General features: G+C 34.9%; 1 protein-coding gene across 1 annotated transcript; it reads left to right on the top strand.

Moving 5' to 3' along the window:
- Positions 1-4,479: 4,479 nt before the first annotated feature.
- LOC103331163 (trihelix transcription factor PTL-like) lies at positions 4,480-7,405 on the top strand. Its single transcript, XM_008233770.3, has 2 exons — positions 4,480-5,022; positions 5,641-7,405. The coding sequence occupies exons 1-2, from the start codon at positions 4,571-4,573 to the stop codon at positions 6,878-6,880; spliced, it is 1,692 nt and encodes a 563-aa protein (XP_008231992.2). The 5' UTR covers positions 4,480-4,570; the 3' UTR covers positions 6,881-7,405.
- The last annotated feature ends 8,298 nt before the right edge of the window (positions 7,406-15,703 follow it).

Genomic DNA, 15,703 nt, shown 5'->3' with positions numbered 1-15,703 from the left:
TTGTGGGCACAACATATGGGATTTTATATTTTATAAATTGAAGGTGATTCACATATTTTAATCAGCAATCATTCTCACTCAATGGCCTAAAAATTTATTGGAACATGTGAGGACATCTTTAATAAAATTTATTGGATTAATTAGACGACACATATTAGTAGTCTTAACACTCCTCTTTTCTTCTTGTTTTACTTAAACAATCATTTTAATTGTTCTAACCCTAAAAATACAAAAATAAAAAAAGGAAACATGTTTAAGCAATTAACACATATAAAATGATTATGATGAAATCCAGGAAAAGCAGACTTGTTCGACCAGAAAGAGGAGAGAGAAAGAGGATAAGGGGGAGAAGATGGTTTTGTATGGTTTTGTTTGATCAGAAGAGGAGAGATGAAGGGAATGAAGGGGAGAAGATGGTTTTGTTCGACGAGAACGAGGAAAGAGGAAGGGGATGAAGGGGAGAAGATGGTTAGGAACGCACATTCCTATTTTACTTTTTTTGTTGCGACTTTAGAATAATTAAAAATATTGTTTGAGTAAACTAAAGTAGTCTGGTTGAGGGTTAAGACTATTAACTACATGTGTCGTTTGACAAATCCAATGACTTTTATTAAAGAGGTCCTCACAAGTCCTCATTTTAAGTCCTTTAAGCGAGTAAGAGCATCCACAATGGGCTCCCTAAACCACCTCCTTAGACAAATTTTAGGGAGGAATCATAAAAATACAACTCCAACCACGTTCCTTATCCACCTCCTAAAATAGGGAGTCCTCTAGGAGCTCCTAAATCTGAGGAGAGAGAAAGGACTCCTAGTGATTCCCTATAATTTAATGCTACTTTATTTAATGAATATTTCAAACCTTTATTTAATGCTAATTATTTTTATTTTATTTTTTAATGGAGATGGACCAATCAAAAAAGAGTTATAGCATTTATGACTCTCCAAATTAGGGAGTATGGTTGGAGTTGAAATTTTTTAAAGAGCTCCTAAAATAATTTTCTTATATTTTTAGCTAAATTTTAGCTCAGAAATAAAGAGCATCATTGTGGATGCTCTAATATCATTTAAATCATAGTATTACAACGACCCTAACCTCTACCTTGGCGTCTTTTGTCACTAATGAACTACATAAAGGGATTAATGGAAAGCTTTACAAATTCATCAAATAAGACATATTTATTGGGATAAAGAGCTTCAGTTGAGAAATCCCTCAAATAAGTTTATTTGAGGAACACCTTTATAGGTAGGGCATATCCACATAGGGGTCAAACGACCCCTTAAAAGCCATGGAAATAAGCTTGGAGGTCCTAGTTTTTTGGAGGTTTGACCTCTTGAGCTGCCCACCACCTGTTTGATGAAAAGCTTGAGGAGGAGGAAGAGAATTCGCTGGGAAGAAGAAGAGAATTCGCTGGGAAGAAGAAGAGAAGCTACGCAGGTTTTTTTTTTTTAATCGCCTAGCAAAACGACGTCGTTTTGCTTAAGATGCTTCTAATTTTTTTTTAAACAAACTACATTGTTTTGTTGAGGCATGCTTCTTGTTGTTTTTAAATAAAAATTAAAAAATTGAACACATGCAGCATCATGCTTTAAAAAAAAAACAAAAGAGCAATAGGCTCCCTCCCCCCCCTCCCCCTCCCAAAACAACAAAAACCCTCAATTGCCAAATTATTTCCGACTCCCACTTCATCTCAAACCCTAAGCCCCAACCCCCACCACCATTACCATCTCCTTCCGCCAGATGAGTTGAATTTGGGCTTCTAGAGTTGATGACAAATTGAAATCATTCGAATATATTTGACCACTCAATTCAATTATTGAAAATTTAGTACTTTCTTGAAGCATCATATTCATTGATTTTGTAGGACACAATTAAATGTCGAAATGGTTTTCGATTTGTCTAATTTTTTGCAAAGAAGATCTATGAATGTATACTTAAAAAATAGACAGTTTAGATCGTTGAAAAAAATATCGTAAGGAACCCTAAAAAGTGTCTCTCAAATAAACATTACAAAAAAGTGGCAACAGTCACCATTATTTGGTGACTAATGTTTGGGTGACATTAGAAGGGAACTATTTATCAGAAAGCTAACAAGTTCGCTAATAATATGCCAACAATGGGTCATGATAAACATGATACTTATATTTAAAGCTCATCATGTATGTAGCTTATCATGTATGTAGCAAGAATACAGGGATCCTTCCTCGTTATAATTTTATTTCTTGGTTTGAAGAAGGAAAAAAAAAAAAGTAACCACTCACCATGAATAATGTAAACTGAAAGTCACCAAATTATGTCAGAACCATCTAGCAGGAATACAAAACGTCATGCTTTACCCTGGTAAAAGCTAATATATAACTCTGAAAATAGCATTTTCCAGCTACAATAATATTACTGTGCAGGGAAGGAAAACAGTGGGAAGGCAAGAAGAGAGGCCAAATAGGGGAACAAAAAGGAAAAATCTCTGCTTTTGTCTTTTGATTATATGATTTATGAGAAAAATATATATATCCAATGATGACTTTAAAAAGAGGCCACTGTTTTCTTCCTTCGGAATCATATTAATTCTATCAGGGCTCCCTGTTCATCAAATACGTCCGTACAAAAGCAGAAATGATAAGCTGTGATGTCCAGCTGTGAGAGAAGGGGCCTACAATCCCTTTTAGGCAAAGACAAATGTCCAATGCTCACAAGAATCCATTGGCCCTAAAAAATGACTTTTGCTTGATTTGTTCAAATGCGGAGTCACACTTCAATTATTCACTTGAAAGTCTGCCGGGTAGGACTTGGGGGCCTATCCATTCCATATGCGAGTGCTCAACCCTCACATGGCAAGGTAGCTCTGCATACTTTTGATCAGTAGAAGGCTCCGTATAGATGAAGGTATTTCAAAGAAAGAATTTGAATTCGATAACAATGACAAATTTTTTAATTTTTTTTAATTTTAAAAAAAGCTAGAAACATTCGATTGAATATGTATTTGAAATAACCATAAGTAATACACGTGGAATTGATTTAAAATGACTTTGGAAGAGTCATTTGAATCTTGATATACGTAATTGTAACTTTACAATTTAACCTTGTAATGTCATATGAATTCTTAGATTTGGAATCACTCGATATAAATGGACTCGTAGGATATTATTTAATTCCATGTTAAAGACGTTAGCTTGTGTCATTTAGACTATTAATTAATCTAAGACTTCCATCCCTGCTGTGGGATACTCTTCATAGCAAGGGTCCTAGTGCGTTGAAATTAGCGTTTGAAATGTTGGGATTTTCCCATTATGCTTGAGTGTGATTCTCATGGTGTGGTCTTTGGCTTGCGTGAAGATGATAGGGGTGAAGCCGAGGGGAATGATGACTTAGTGTCATATTAGAGCATCCACAATGATGCTCTCTATTTTTTAGCTAAAATTTGGCTAAGAATATAAGAAAGCTATTTTATGAGCTCTCTAAAAAATTTCAACTCCAACCATACTCCATAATTTGGAGAGTCATAAATGCTATAACTCTTTTTTGATTTGTCCATCTCTATTAAGAAATAAAATAAAAAATGGTTAGCATTAAATAGAAGTTTGAAATACTCATTAAATAAAGCAGCATTAAATTATAGGGAGCCACTAGGAGTCCTTTCTTTCTCCTCAGATTTAGGAGCTCCTAGAGGACTCCATATTTTAGGAGGTGGATAGGGAGCGTGGTTGGAGTTGTATTTTTATCATCCCTCCCTAAAATTTGTCTAAGAAGAGGTGGTTTAGGGAGCCCATTGTGGATGCTCTTATGCCTAAAACGTGTAATATGGTAGCTAATGAAATTACTCGACTTACTTGGAATGGTAATAAGGTAAGTATCTCGCATATTCTTACTTCATGATTTTCCACAAAACGGTAATGATAGGTATCACATGTACAAATCTTTCCATTTTCCAATTCGATCCCATTTCCTTCACTCGTAATGTTAGGTTCGAGACAAATTAATTAAGTGATAAGAAATATCACTCGAACAATAACTTGTTAACCCATTTCCTAACAAATCAAGCTTTTTGCAGCAGTGGCTTGTAATGGAAAGGAAAAAAAAAACAAGGAAGGCTAGGCGCTTGAGCACAGTCGGAGCAAGAAGCGAGCCATGGTTAGCCGTCGCAAGCACTAAGGTGGTAGATAGATGCCTGTGGAAAGCTAGAAGATTGAGTGATGGCCAGTCAAAACTGAAAAGGGTAAATAACCACACACGGATGATATACTGTTTCTTTCTACGTACAGGCTTCTTCTATATATCATCCTCGTGTCATGCCTTCCCTCTCTGTCACTTATATTACGTATAGTATACTGCTTTTTCCAATCTTTCTCTCTCTCTCTACACATCCACACAGAGGTTGACAGTGATGCAAGAGTGACGAAAGTTGCGTTAGACTCGGATCCTGTCTCCAATGAAATAATAAAAAATTAAGCTCACATTCTAACTTGGTCCTTCCTTTTTCATCCCAACACTCTATCAAAAAGCAACTCCTAAATTCTCTCTCTCTCTCTCTCTCTCTCTCTCTCTCTCTCTCTCTCTCGAACTTTGAGTGGTAGATATGGATGAGTATGGAGTTCCAGATCTCCGGCAGCTGATGGCCTCAAGAACCCAGTTTTGCACGACCTCACAATTCCAAGAGCCATTTTCAGCACATGGAAATCTCACAGCTCAACCTAATTACCAGCCCATGCTTGTTCCAGCTGGTGGCTTGGTTGATCATCTTCATCCTCCTCATTATTCTACTATAATCAACGGCTGTGGTGCAGCTCATCCTCCTAATGCTGCTGCCACCACTTCATCAGCTGCTGCATTGTATGGGATAGATTTGGAGCATGGACATGGATGGAATAATAATATTAATGTTGGCATGAATGCTGCTGATGGAGGAAATAATATGAATTACAGATGGCCAAGACAAGAAACTCTTACCCTTCTTGAGATTAGATCTGGTCTTGATTCCAAGTTCAAGGAGACTAATCAGAAAGGACCCTTGTGGGACGAAGTCTCTAGGTATATATATGTATAGACTCATTTTTTATTGTTTATATATCTTCCAATTTTGCGTCTTTTTTTTCTCTAGTGTTTTTGTTAACACAAAATGGAGTGTTTTCTTCTTTCTATCTTTCTCTTACATGTTATTCTTTTAATTAGACACTGACATTTCTGAGTTTAGTGCTTCAAGATTAGTCTGACAAACCATTCAGTTAACTAAGAGACCCAGGTGTTCTTTTGCATATCCTTTTCTGGTTTTTGGTATGCAAATTGACTGGTCCAAGACCACTCTCTGCACCATCATAAATAATTTTTTTTTTTTAATTTTCTAGTTGAGGGGCCTTCTATCCATGCTCAATTAGGGCAATGGAATCTGATTAGCTTCAAAAAAAAGGGTCACACATTCAATAGGACATCATTGTAAGGTGGAAGATTTTGATTAATTTAATCATAAAGTAACTGAAATACTGAATTTGGAAAATCTAGCTGAATATAATAATCTCAATAACTTGTAGTCCTATTTAAAGGAATACTGCTAAGAAAGCACATGTGATTTACCTATATAATTTTAAATAAAACACCTTTCTCTATTGCTAGCTATATCTTCTCCTACTCTCTTAATTTCTTGATGTGCAGGATAATGGGTGAGGAACATGGATACCAGAGGAGTGGGAAGAAATGCAAAGAGAAGTTTGAGAACTTGTATAAGTACTACAAGAAAACAAAGGAAGGCAAAGCTGGGAGACAAGATGGGAAGCACTACAGGTTCTTTCGTCAGCTCGAAGCAATTTATGGAGATCAAACCAGCAATCAATCGTCAACTTATGGTAGATTGAACCCTCGTCTTTATCATCACACTACTCCAAATGACACTGTTAACCCTAAAAATCAAGAAGTGGTGCAAGACCAAAAGCACATCAGTTGTGAGAGCCTTAGTTTCTCCAATAACTCAACTGAATTTGATCAGACCTCATCCTCGGAGAACAATGATGATGATCTTTCAATTTCAGCCATTGATTATTTTATGATGAATCAATCAATGGGGAGCCTCAAGAATGAGAAACAAAGTTGTGCAAGGCCGATTAATAAGAAGAGCTGGAAAGCAAAGGTGGAGGATTTTGTGAATTCACAGATTGGGAAAGTAATAAACACCCAGGAGGCTTGGATGGAGAAGATGTTAAAGAGTATTGAACATAGAGAGGAGGAGAGGATAGCTCAAGAAGAAGAATGGAGGAAGCAACAGGCGGCCAAGTTCGATCGAGAAGTGCATGAATTTTGGGCTAAGGAGAGAGCATGGGTTGAAAGCCGAGATGCTGCAATAATGGAGGCTCTAGGTACATTTTCAAGACCAGGCATTAGTAACCACGACAAGGACAAGGATGACATTTCAAACCTTCAAATTCCTTATGATACTATTAACAGATGGACTGAACATGAGGTTGCAAGTTTAATAAAGCTGATCAGGACAAGCTTGGAACTCACAATTCAAGACGGTGGGTGTTTTAAGGAGGGCCTATGGGAGGAGATAGCTGCAAAAATGGGTTGCTTGGGCTATAGAAGAAGTGTAGGAGAGTGCAAAGAGAAATGGGAGAATATGAGTGTTTTTCCCAGAATGACAGCAGAATGTAACAAGAAGCACAAACAAGATGCCAAAGCTAACATGTACCATGGCCAACTTTCTTGTTATGAAGGCCAGCAGGAAGTTTCGAAACGACAGCCGGATGGGATGGGGCTTCAACTAATGGATGGAGGGCTATCACCATCAAGTTCTAATATGGATGTGAGCTCCAGCTCCTTTCACGTGCAGTTTAATGGAGGAGAAAACTTGTGGGACAGATATGGAACTGTGAAGCTCAGCAAGGGAAAGAACCAGTAAGTTTAGAACAAGGAATTTAAATAAAGAGAAATATTTGACTTCTCTTTATGAGCGTAAATACGTGACTTGTTAAGGTAGAGTTTTTACAATTTGTGCTTTTGTTGCTTGGGAAAGTGCTTTTCTAATTTGTCCAGGTAAGAAAGCATTGACTGGGGACTTTTATTGATTAAAAGGTAAAAATTGTAAGGATTATTTCCTCATGGTGGCCTTTTCATGGTTTGATTTGTTATCTCAATGGATTTGTAAAATAATTATATGGTTTTCCTTATCCAAGCCACACTTTGGCTTTCATATAATTTATGTGTTTGTGTTGTGGAGGGATTGCAGTGGGGGAATGAGAAGGTAATTGCAGGTTTGTGAATTTAGATGGAAGACCAGCAAGTCTTCTAAGTCAAGACCACCTTTTGATTTTAGGTTTGTTTGGGAGGAGTCAAAAGTGCTTTTGACAGTATCAAAAGTGCTTCAACAATTTTCTTTTTTCTGCGACTGCAAAAGTGCTTCAATAAAATAATTGTATATTTGTAGCAGTTGAGCTAAATAGATAAGTGTTTTTGGGGTTTCAAAAGTACACTTAACAAAATATTTCCTGGAGAGAACTGGTAGTGCTTTCCAAAAGCATTTTCAAATGGATATGCGAGAAACACTCGGGGTTTAAATGAAAAAGTTTACATGTGTTTGTACCGTAGATTGGCACAATCGATACCAACTACTCATCTCTCCCTAAAGTGTTTAATTGCATATATCTCGATCGTTTGGTTTACATTTCTTTAGCCATTTTTATTCTTTAAATCACAAACCTAAAACAGAGAGTAAATCAATGATTAATTTTCTCTGCCAAAAAAAAATCACAAACCTAGGGAAAACAACGCTTTAAGTATTCTCTGAAAAAACCCTAAGGAAAAAAGTCTTAGCCACCGCCCCATTTGGGGTTTGGCGGCCTCCTTCCCCACCTCCTTCCCTCTTCTTTCATCCCTTCTTTTCTCCTTCCCTCCCTTTTCCCTCAAGATTGTTAGTTTATTTTGTGATATGGAAGTAGTCGTCGTGAAAGATGTCGTCGCCATGATATAGTCACCGTATTTTGGCCTACGTACACAAGGAGATGGCTCCCTTCGACATAGTTTGGACCTCTAAAAAGGGAAGATGGCTGATTACAATGGGTTCGAGTTTAGCCAATGCAGGATTATGAGTTTAGCCAATATGACGCTATGATTTTTTTCGGGTTGACCGGAATATGTGGAGCGGTGGTCCTATAATTCTTAGTTTTGTTTTAGACTAATAATTTTCAGAAACCCTTTAGGAGTTTACTGTGATTTGTTTTCTTTTTAGGATTTTTATTTCTTTTTAGCTTTTGGTTTTCGATATGGATTTTCCATTTCTACCGTTTGCACAACGAATTTTATTGCGTGTTTGAGTACATAAAGAAAAAAAAAGTTTCAAAACTTAGAAAATGTGTGCTTAATATCTTGGGCTTCAATTTTTTGAGATAAAGACTATAGATTGCATTTATAATTCCAGCACAAAGGCCATCAATCATAAGAACCAATACAAATACAGATAACCAGGTAAGGTTATTACCTTGACTTCATGTTATTACATTATCAAAGACGTACACTAAAGTAGAATGAGAGTTTTATTATTGTATAATAATGACTGTTCGTACACTTGAGTATTTATATCGGCACATGCTATGACTGCCACAAAAGCAAAACTAATTTAGCCAACAAACCTAACAGACTAACTCAACACTTGAGCAGACGTTGATCTTTTTCTTAGATGGAATCTTGATCAAATGATAGACCTGAGCCTCCTTCAATTGCCCTACTGCACAAGTCACAGAGAAAAAAAAAAAATTTGTTTATTTACTAGGAATGAGAGAAGTCATGAATTGGAGAAATTATGAATAGTAAATACTCCTTTAATCAATCTAATTCCTGATTTTTTTTATTTTTTTTTAATTAAATACCTTTTTGGTCTCTGAGTTTTGCAAAAAATTTCAATGTGATCATTGAAGGAAAAAAAAAAGCCGAAATCCATGCAAATGCTATGCTTTGCACACGATGCTTGTAGGCTAAAAATTTATGATTGGTATAGAATCAATTAAGGCTAAAAAAAAGAATCATATCAAGACAAAATATGTTCACATCTCAATAATAGTTTGACAAAAATGCAAATCGGTCTTTTCAAAAACGCTTCAATCATAATCCCAACCATTATCATAGTCCCACATTCACAAAATTCAAATTCATAACTGTTGATACATAGATTTTACCCCCCAAAAAAAAGGTTTCAAATAGAGTTTCGCATTTACATGGCTTTTGGCTACAATTTTTTTTTTTTTTAAGTGACCAAATTGAAATTTCTTGACGAAAAAGGTATTTAACTCAACAACATAACACAAACTAACTGCACGTCTATAAATTGTAAACTTTTGATAATACAATGACTAATTTGGCTAAATTTATTTCTCAAAGACCAAATTGAAATTTCGTGTAAAATCTAGTGACCAAAAATGTATTTAACCCTATTTATTACTTATGTGTTAGTGAAACACATGAAAAGTCGGCAATTAAATAATTTCAATATCAATATGTTAGTAAACACATGAAAAGCAAGAATTAAAATAAATTCAATACCTATTCATGATAAGTAACATAGTATGAATAGAAAAAGAGAAATCTTGAAAATTTATGGAAATTCACAAGGGGCTTGTAGCTCAAGTGTTTAAGAGTTGTGTTCGAATTCTCCTCCCCCAATACACCTTGTATTAAAAAAAAATTTGGAAATTTTACATGTTTCCTGGAATTTAATTGGTCCTACACATTATTTACCTCTCACAGTACATATTGGTTTACCTTGAGTACCGACAGTAAACGTCATGGATTCGTTGGCAGTACTACTCTCATGCCATTCTTAAATTTATTTATTGACAAAAAAACATATTTTATTTAATGGTTGACGTGCATATATGGTTTTATAACAGAAGTGCATACGTTACCCCCAGGGGGAACACAAACGGTAAAAACCGTCCTTTTCATGGAGCTTTAATAGGAGCCCAGTGTCTTCCATCAAATATCTCGACATTCGAACCCATGTCGTGAGGCCTGAAAAATTGCTGGAGGGAAGGTAACAGGGGGAAATGCAGAACCAGAAATGTTTTATGGCTCTGCATGATCTGCACATTTTTTCTATTATTGTTAGAACATGAGATTTATATGGTAATAAAATCAGCTTTATACGTATATTTTCAGGAGAACTGAGAGGACTTCTTTGCATATATATTAATACAAGCGATAGTCTAAACTAGAAGGGAATTTCACAAACACACACAACTGTGATGCCGTCGAGATTCAAACCTGAGACCTTTATGATCGAAGTAAAGGTCCTCTTTCATTGCGTTAGATCTCGTTAGCTTCTTTGCATAATTTTAAACCAATTTGTTTGCTGCAATGTGGTATGGGTTTGAAAATTTCTCCAATTTACTCCTGATGCAAAATAGGATGGAAACCTAATAAGTTTCCGACCAAAAGAAAAAGAAACCTGAAAATTACTTTTTTTTTCATATGTGGTGGAAGCCCAAAAAATGGAAACTTACTGTATAGTGTCATAAAATTAAATTAGTTAAACGGGTTAATTTAAATAACAATTCAACCCAATTCATTTAACAAATGGGGGTTAACAAATGGGGTTATATGGGCTGTGTCGTGTTATCCATTTAATAAACAGGTTGTGTTTGAATTGGAGATTCTTGACTTGTTAATACCTCTAATTTCACTCCACATCATGGACATGTGCAGTTCTATTTCACTGCACATTTGGTAATGATTGTGGGGATTTAAAGAATATTAATATTTTAATTGAAAGATGTAAACTTTTGTGAGGGTGATAAGCTAGGCATGGTGGGATCCACCATTTATAGGCCATGGACACCCCTTATTGTGGCAAAAAGTTAGCGGCAACACCCGCATCTACCATAATTACATGCTTTATGGTCAACACCCTTCAGCCACGGGTTGTTTGTGACGAACATGAATATAAGTCATGAGTTGTTTGTGGCTTATAATCAGGTTTTCTAGTAGTGATAATAACGTTGATTCTTCCTCCATTAACAAAGAAAAACACATTGTACAAGATCAGGATTGGACTAGTCTAAACTACTTCTTTGGATTGGACTCGCATGAATTGGAATAAACGTTACTGATATTCTGTGTTTGGTGCAATGTAGAACTAAGAAAAGCAAACATAAAAATAATAAAATATATTAATTTTTGAACTTTGTAAATATATCTATATATATAAAGCAAAAGGCAGATAATTGTGAAACATTCAAAATACCAGAACATGCCCTTGGTTAATTCAAACATTAGGAATTGATATTATTAATTAAATGAGTATAATATAGTAAATTCACATTTTTCATATTAAAACAAAATTAAAATTAAAAAAAAAATCTGAAAATAAGTCCTCCTTTTATGGAACATAACTACCCATGTTATCTTTTTTTAATACTAAAAACAAAAAAACAAAAATTAAAAAAAAAAAAAAAAAACCAATTGCCACATGCGTGAGAATGGTAAAACATTCAAAATACCAGAAAATGGTAAAAAAAACCAATACCAGAAAATGCCCTTGGTTAATGCAAACATTAACAATTAAAATTATTAATTAAATGAGGATAATATGGTAAATTCACACTTTTTCATATTAAAAAAATTAAAATTAAAAGAAAAATCATATAATGAATCATATTTTATGGAACACAACTACTCATTATCTTTCTTAATTCTAAAATAAATTTTAAAATTAAAATAAATAAATAAATACACCTCTCGCAGGGGCGGAAGTGCGTACGAAGAAGCTAATATAATTTAAATAAGGAAGATAATTAATTTAATTAAAGACGACCATAAAAAATAAAATAGAATTAAACATTGACTAATAGTGGTAATTTTATTAAGATGAAAATAAAGGAAGTTGAGATTCCTCCCTAAAATCAATTGGCAATGAGGTAGTAGCCCAACTCCTTATAACCCCATATTAGGTCCCTTAAATTTTCAATGTGAGACAAACACTCTCAACAAAAAAATTCAATCAAGCAAGTCAGTTGATGTAGGGGCATGCATAAATGATGCAAGAAACTTCATTGCAGCTTGACACAAACAGCCCACATGGCCAATTTGACATCACAGTTTGGAGTAGTTTAGTTGGCCTCGTACTAGCTAGTAGTATAGTTATCTATCTAAAAACCAATTTGGTATGGTGTTTCCTTCAATAATAAATTAAACAAATATACCATAAATTTAAACATATTAAATTTAGAAAAACCCTCTAAAAGAGAGAGAAAGCTTTAGATTCGGGGAGTTTTCCCCTGGATCCCATCATATCCTCATTGTTCTCCTATATTTGGGTGATCTACGTCGATATGCTATTTGTTTGAAAGGTCTATTGTCTTTGGCACGCATCTGGGTTGGCTTTGGATTTGTCTCATCTTACGGGGTTGCTCTTTGAGGTGTTGTTGCTTGGTCATAGTAGATCTACTGTAAATTAGCGTGTTGGGGCCATGGAGTGAGAAGGTAGAGCTCTCTATGTGATGTCCTGAAGACAGATTATCGGTGTTTGTTCTTCCTTTTGTCTGCGTTGTTTTAGTATTTTAGTTTTGGTTTAGTTTTTTCAATAAAGTCCAGAAACTCTATGATTTTTCTATGTTGTTTTTATCTCATAATTCTAGAAAACTTAGTTGATTATGTTTGGGTAGTAGTCTCTTTAGGAGAGTCATGTCAACTAGCGGCCAGTTTGTTATTGATGTTGGACTAGATTCTGGGAAATTATGGTGATAAGGGTGTATAGAAAAGTTATTTTCAAGAGTGATTCTCTACTAATCATTTCAACTATTTGGCTAGCTTAGGTCACTAGGGAAGTTTTTACCCATGTTTGCCATATTCCTAATGGAATGTCTCCATTTACCGTCTTTGTCCTTTGTATATTCTTTTTTCCTGGTGATTTAATACATTGCTGTTGCCTTTTAAAAAAAAACAAAAAACAAATATAAAATGGTTGTTGGGATAAAATATAATCATAAGTTGGTGATAATCAATAAGAAATACTAATAAGAAGAAGAAAAAAAAAAATTGGCGGTTTGGTTTGATTTAAACGTTTTTCAAATAGGCCCAACCAAACTAAACACCAAACTAATTAAGGTTTGATTTAATTTGGTAAAATTACACTTGTAGGTAAAAATTCGACCAAACTGTTTGAACTTATTTGATTTGACCAATTGAAGTGGCTCGAGCTATTTTTTGCATAACCATCACTAAAACCTATACTTTTAAGGTAAAAGTCACTTTCAGTCCTTGTAGTTTGCTAAGTTTTGCACTATTGTCCATGTGGTTTCGATTATGGACATTTCACCCTTGGTTTTATAGAGAGATTTATAGCGATATAGATGACACGTGGTGTGATTTTAGAGGGTGAAAATCTTATCTGAAATATGATATTTGTATTTTATAATAAATATCGACACATGGCACCCGATAATCTTATCTGAAATTTGAGATTTGAATTTTATAATAAATATCGACACCTGGCAACCGAGAATCTTGTCCGAAAAAATTCATTTGAATTATGAGACATGAATTTTATAATAAATATTGACACATGGGAACCAAACATCTTCTCCAAGTTAATTGTTTAGGTTAAAAAAAAAATGTATAAAAAAAAAAAAACTAAAAGTGAATAGTATTTGCCCATTGTCATGGCAATGGGTGGAAACATACCTTGCCTCCCCTTAGAGCCATTCCATCCATGCCACAGAGCCTCGGGCTGGGGAAAAAAAACAAAATTTCATTTTCAGCAATGAGCCCAAGCCCGGGCAACACGTGGGTCCTACTAAGTCGGTGGCCCGAAGGCCGATTCACCAAGGTCCAAAACGAGGGCTCGTGATGATGTCATCGACGCCGGTCAAGGCGTCACCTACTAATGTGATTTTTTTGTTGCCACGTGGCATAGTCTGGGCTCTCCGATCTAATTTTTTCCTCCAATCCAACGGCAGACAATTTTTTTGCAATAAAATACTATAAAAAATTTGAAATTTTAAAAAAAAAACCCAAAAATTAATGAATTTTTTTTATAAATACCAGCCAATTTTTGTTAAATTTATCTGAAATTTGAAATTGAAAATTTTATTCGATTATTAGATATGAATAGTATTGACATGTAGGAACCCGGAAATCTTATCCGAAATATTATCCAAATTAATTATTGAGGTAAAAAAAATTTTGAAAAAAATAAATAATAATTGCCCTTAGCCATGGCAACTGTGGAAACACAAAATACTATTTGCAAAGGCAACCACTATTCAGGTGAATAATGGCTGCCTAGCTCCCTACATGGCTAAGGCAAATGGATGGAGTTACTCTTACCTTTTGCCATGGCAAATGGGTAGAAATGTTCTAAATACAAAATGGACCACAAGGGCCCATGCCGCTGGGAACCCGGGAAGACAACATTTGATTCACAGTACAAATTGGCAGCTAAAACCAAAATCGAAGGTTTGCCCTAACTTTTCTTTACTCTCTCTTTTACTCCGTTTGTGTAGAAGTTCCGATTTTACATTGCTCCTTGTGGATGGGAATCTAAAATGCTATGCATATCTTTAGCGGCAAAAGGAGATTGAATTTCAAAATGCAAATAAAATTTGTAGCAGTTAATAAGGAGAATAACCAAATAAGTATTCTATTAAATTAGTTCTAACACAGTAATGGGTTCTTTTTTCACACGCATCAGAACCGTGTTAAAAATTTACCAAATGTTATATAATGTGAAAGATTTTGTTTGGTTACAAGGAAAATGCGAGAAAGTAGTTAAATTTCTCTGTTACTGTCTTTGAAGTTAACTTCAGGTATTTTCTGTTTATTTTTTTAGGGGTGGGAAGTGGGAGAGGGGTCAAGAATTACAAATCTTTCACAACAATATCCAGAAGTGAGACTATAATTATGTTAGAGCTAAATTGGAAAATCTGATTTAAATTGCATAAAACTCTTAGCTAGGGAAGCTTCAAAATCGCTGGCTGGAAACAGGTATGCGCAGCTCAGCTATGCGAATTTGACATTCGATAAGAAACACGAACAGCGGAAAAAAAGATCATGCACTAGAAAGCTTTAGCAGCCATGTTCTAAATTGTTCAAAACTGAACCAACTGCGTCCTTCATGTCATTGTGGTTAATATTTTCAGGGATGAATATAGTAGTAGTATTACAAATTACAATGACTACATATTCGAATTCTGCTGCTTCTGTGTGCAATGGCAAAATGCTAGCAACTGGTATAGCACAACTCGAAATGGTTACTTCATAATACCTTACCTGAAAACCTTTGGTTAAGCTGATTATGTATTTTCTAAAAGATTTTGTGCGGTGGATTTTTCTTCTTTGGAGAGTTGATTTGGGGGGTGAACTACCAAAACATGGTATAACCTGAGTACTGAGTACTATGTTTTGGCTAATTGTAAACATTCTGTTGGATTGTTTGCCTGCATTATTTTTCATTCAATTGAGTGTTCTGCATCAGATTGTTAGCCGGAAAAGATATAATGATCAACGGAACAAGTCATTCTTTTTCTTGGCTTTGTTATTGCTTTGATTGTTTCCTTTTTATTGATAGGAATTACTCTTTTGATTGTAATGTAGCAAACAAAAGGGCTGAAGCAAGAATTGTTACTTTCTAGTTCCATAAAACAACTGCGTCAGTGTGATAAAAAAAGAAAAAAAAAAAAAAAAAAAAGAGAATTGCATCATTGAACTGAAGATGTTATAACTAGTTACATAATCA

Source organism: Prunus mume, linkage group LG5 (genome assembly GCF_029339155.1).
Source record: "Prunus mume cultivar Tortuosa linkage group LG5, ASM2933915v1, whole genome shotgun sequence".
In the NCBI taxonomy this organism is placed as follows: domain Eukaryota; kingdom Viridiplantae; phylum Streptophyta; class Magnoliopsida; order Rosales; family Rosaceae; genus Prunus; species Prunus mume.
The sequence above is the reverse complement of the archived record's forward strand: the minus strand, read 5'-3'. Positions and strand labels throughout refer to the sequence as shown.

Coding starts and splice junctions, on each gene's coding strand:
- LOC103331163 (XM_008233770.3), top strand. CDS start 4,571: ATGGATGAGTATGGAGTTCCAGATCTCCGGCAGCTGATGGCCTCAAGA. Junction 5,023..5,640: donor TTGTGGGACGAAGTCTCTAG/GTATATATATGT, acceptor CTTGATGTGCAG/GATAATGGGTGAGGAACATG.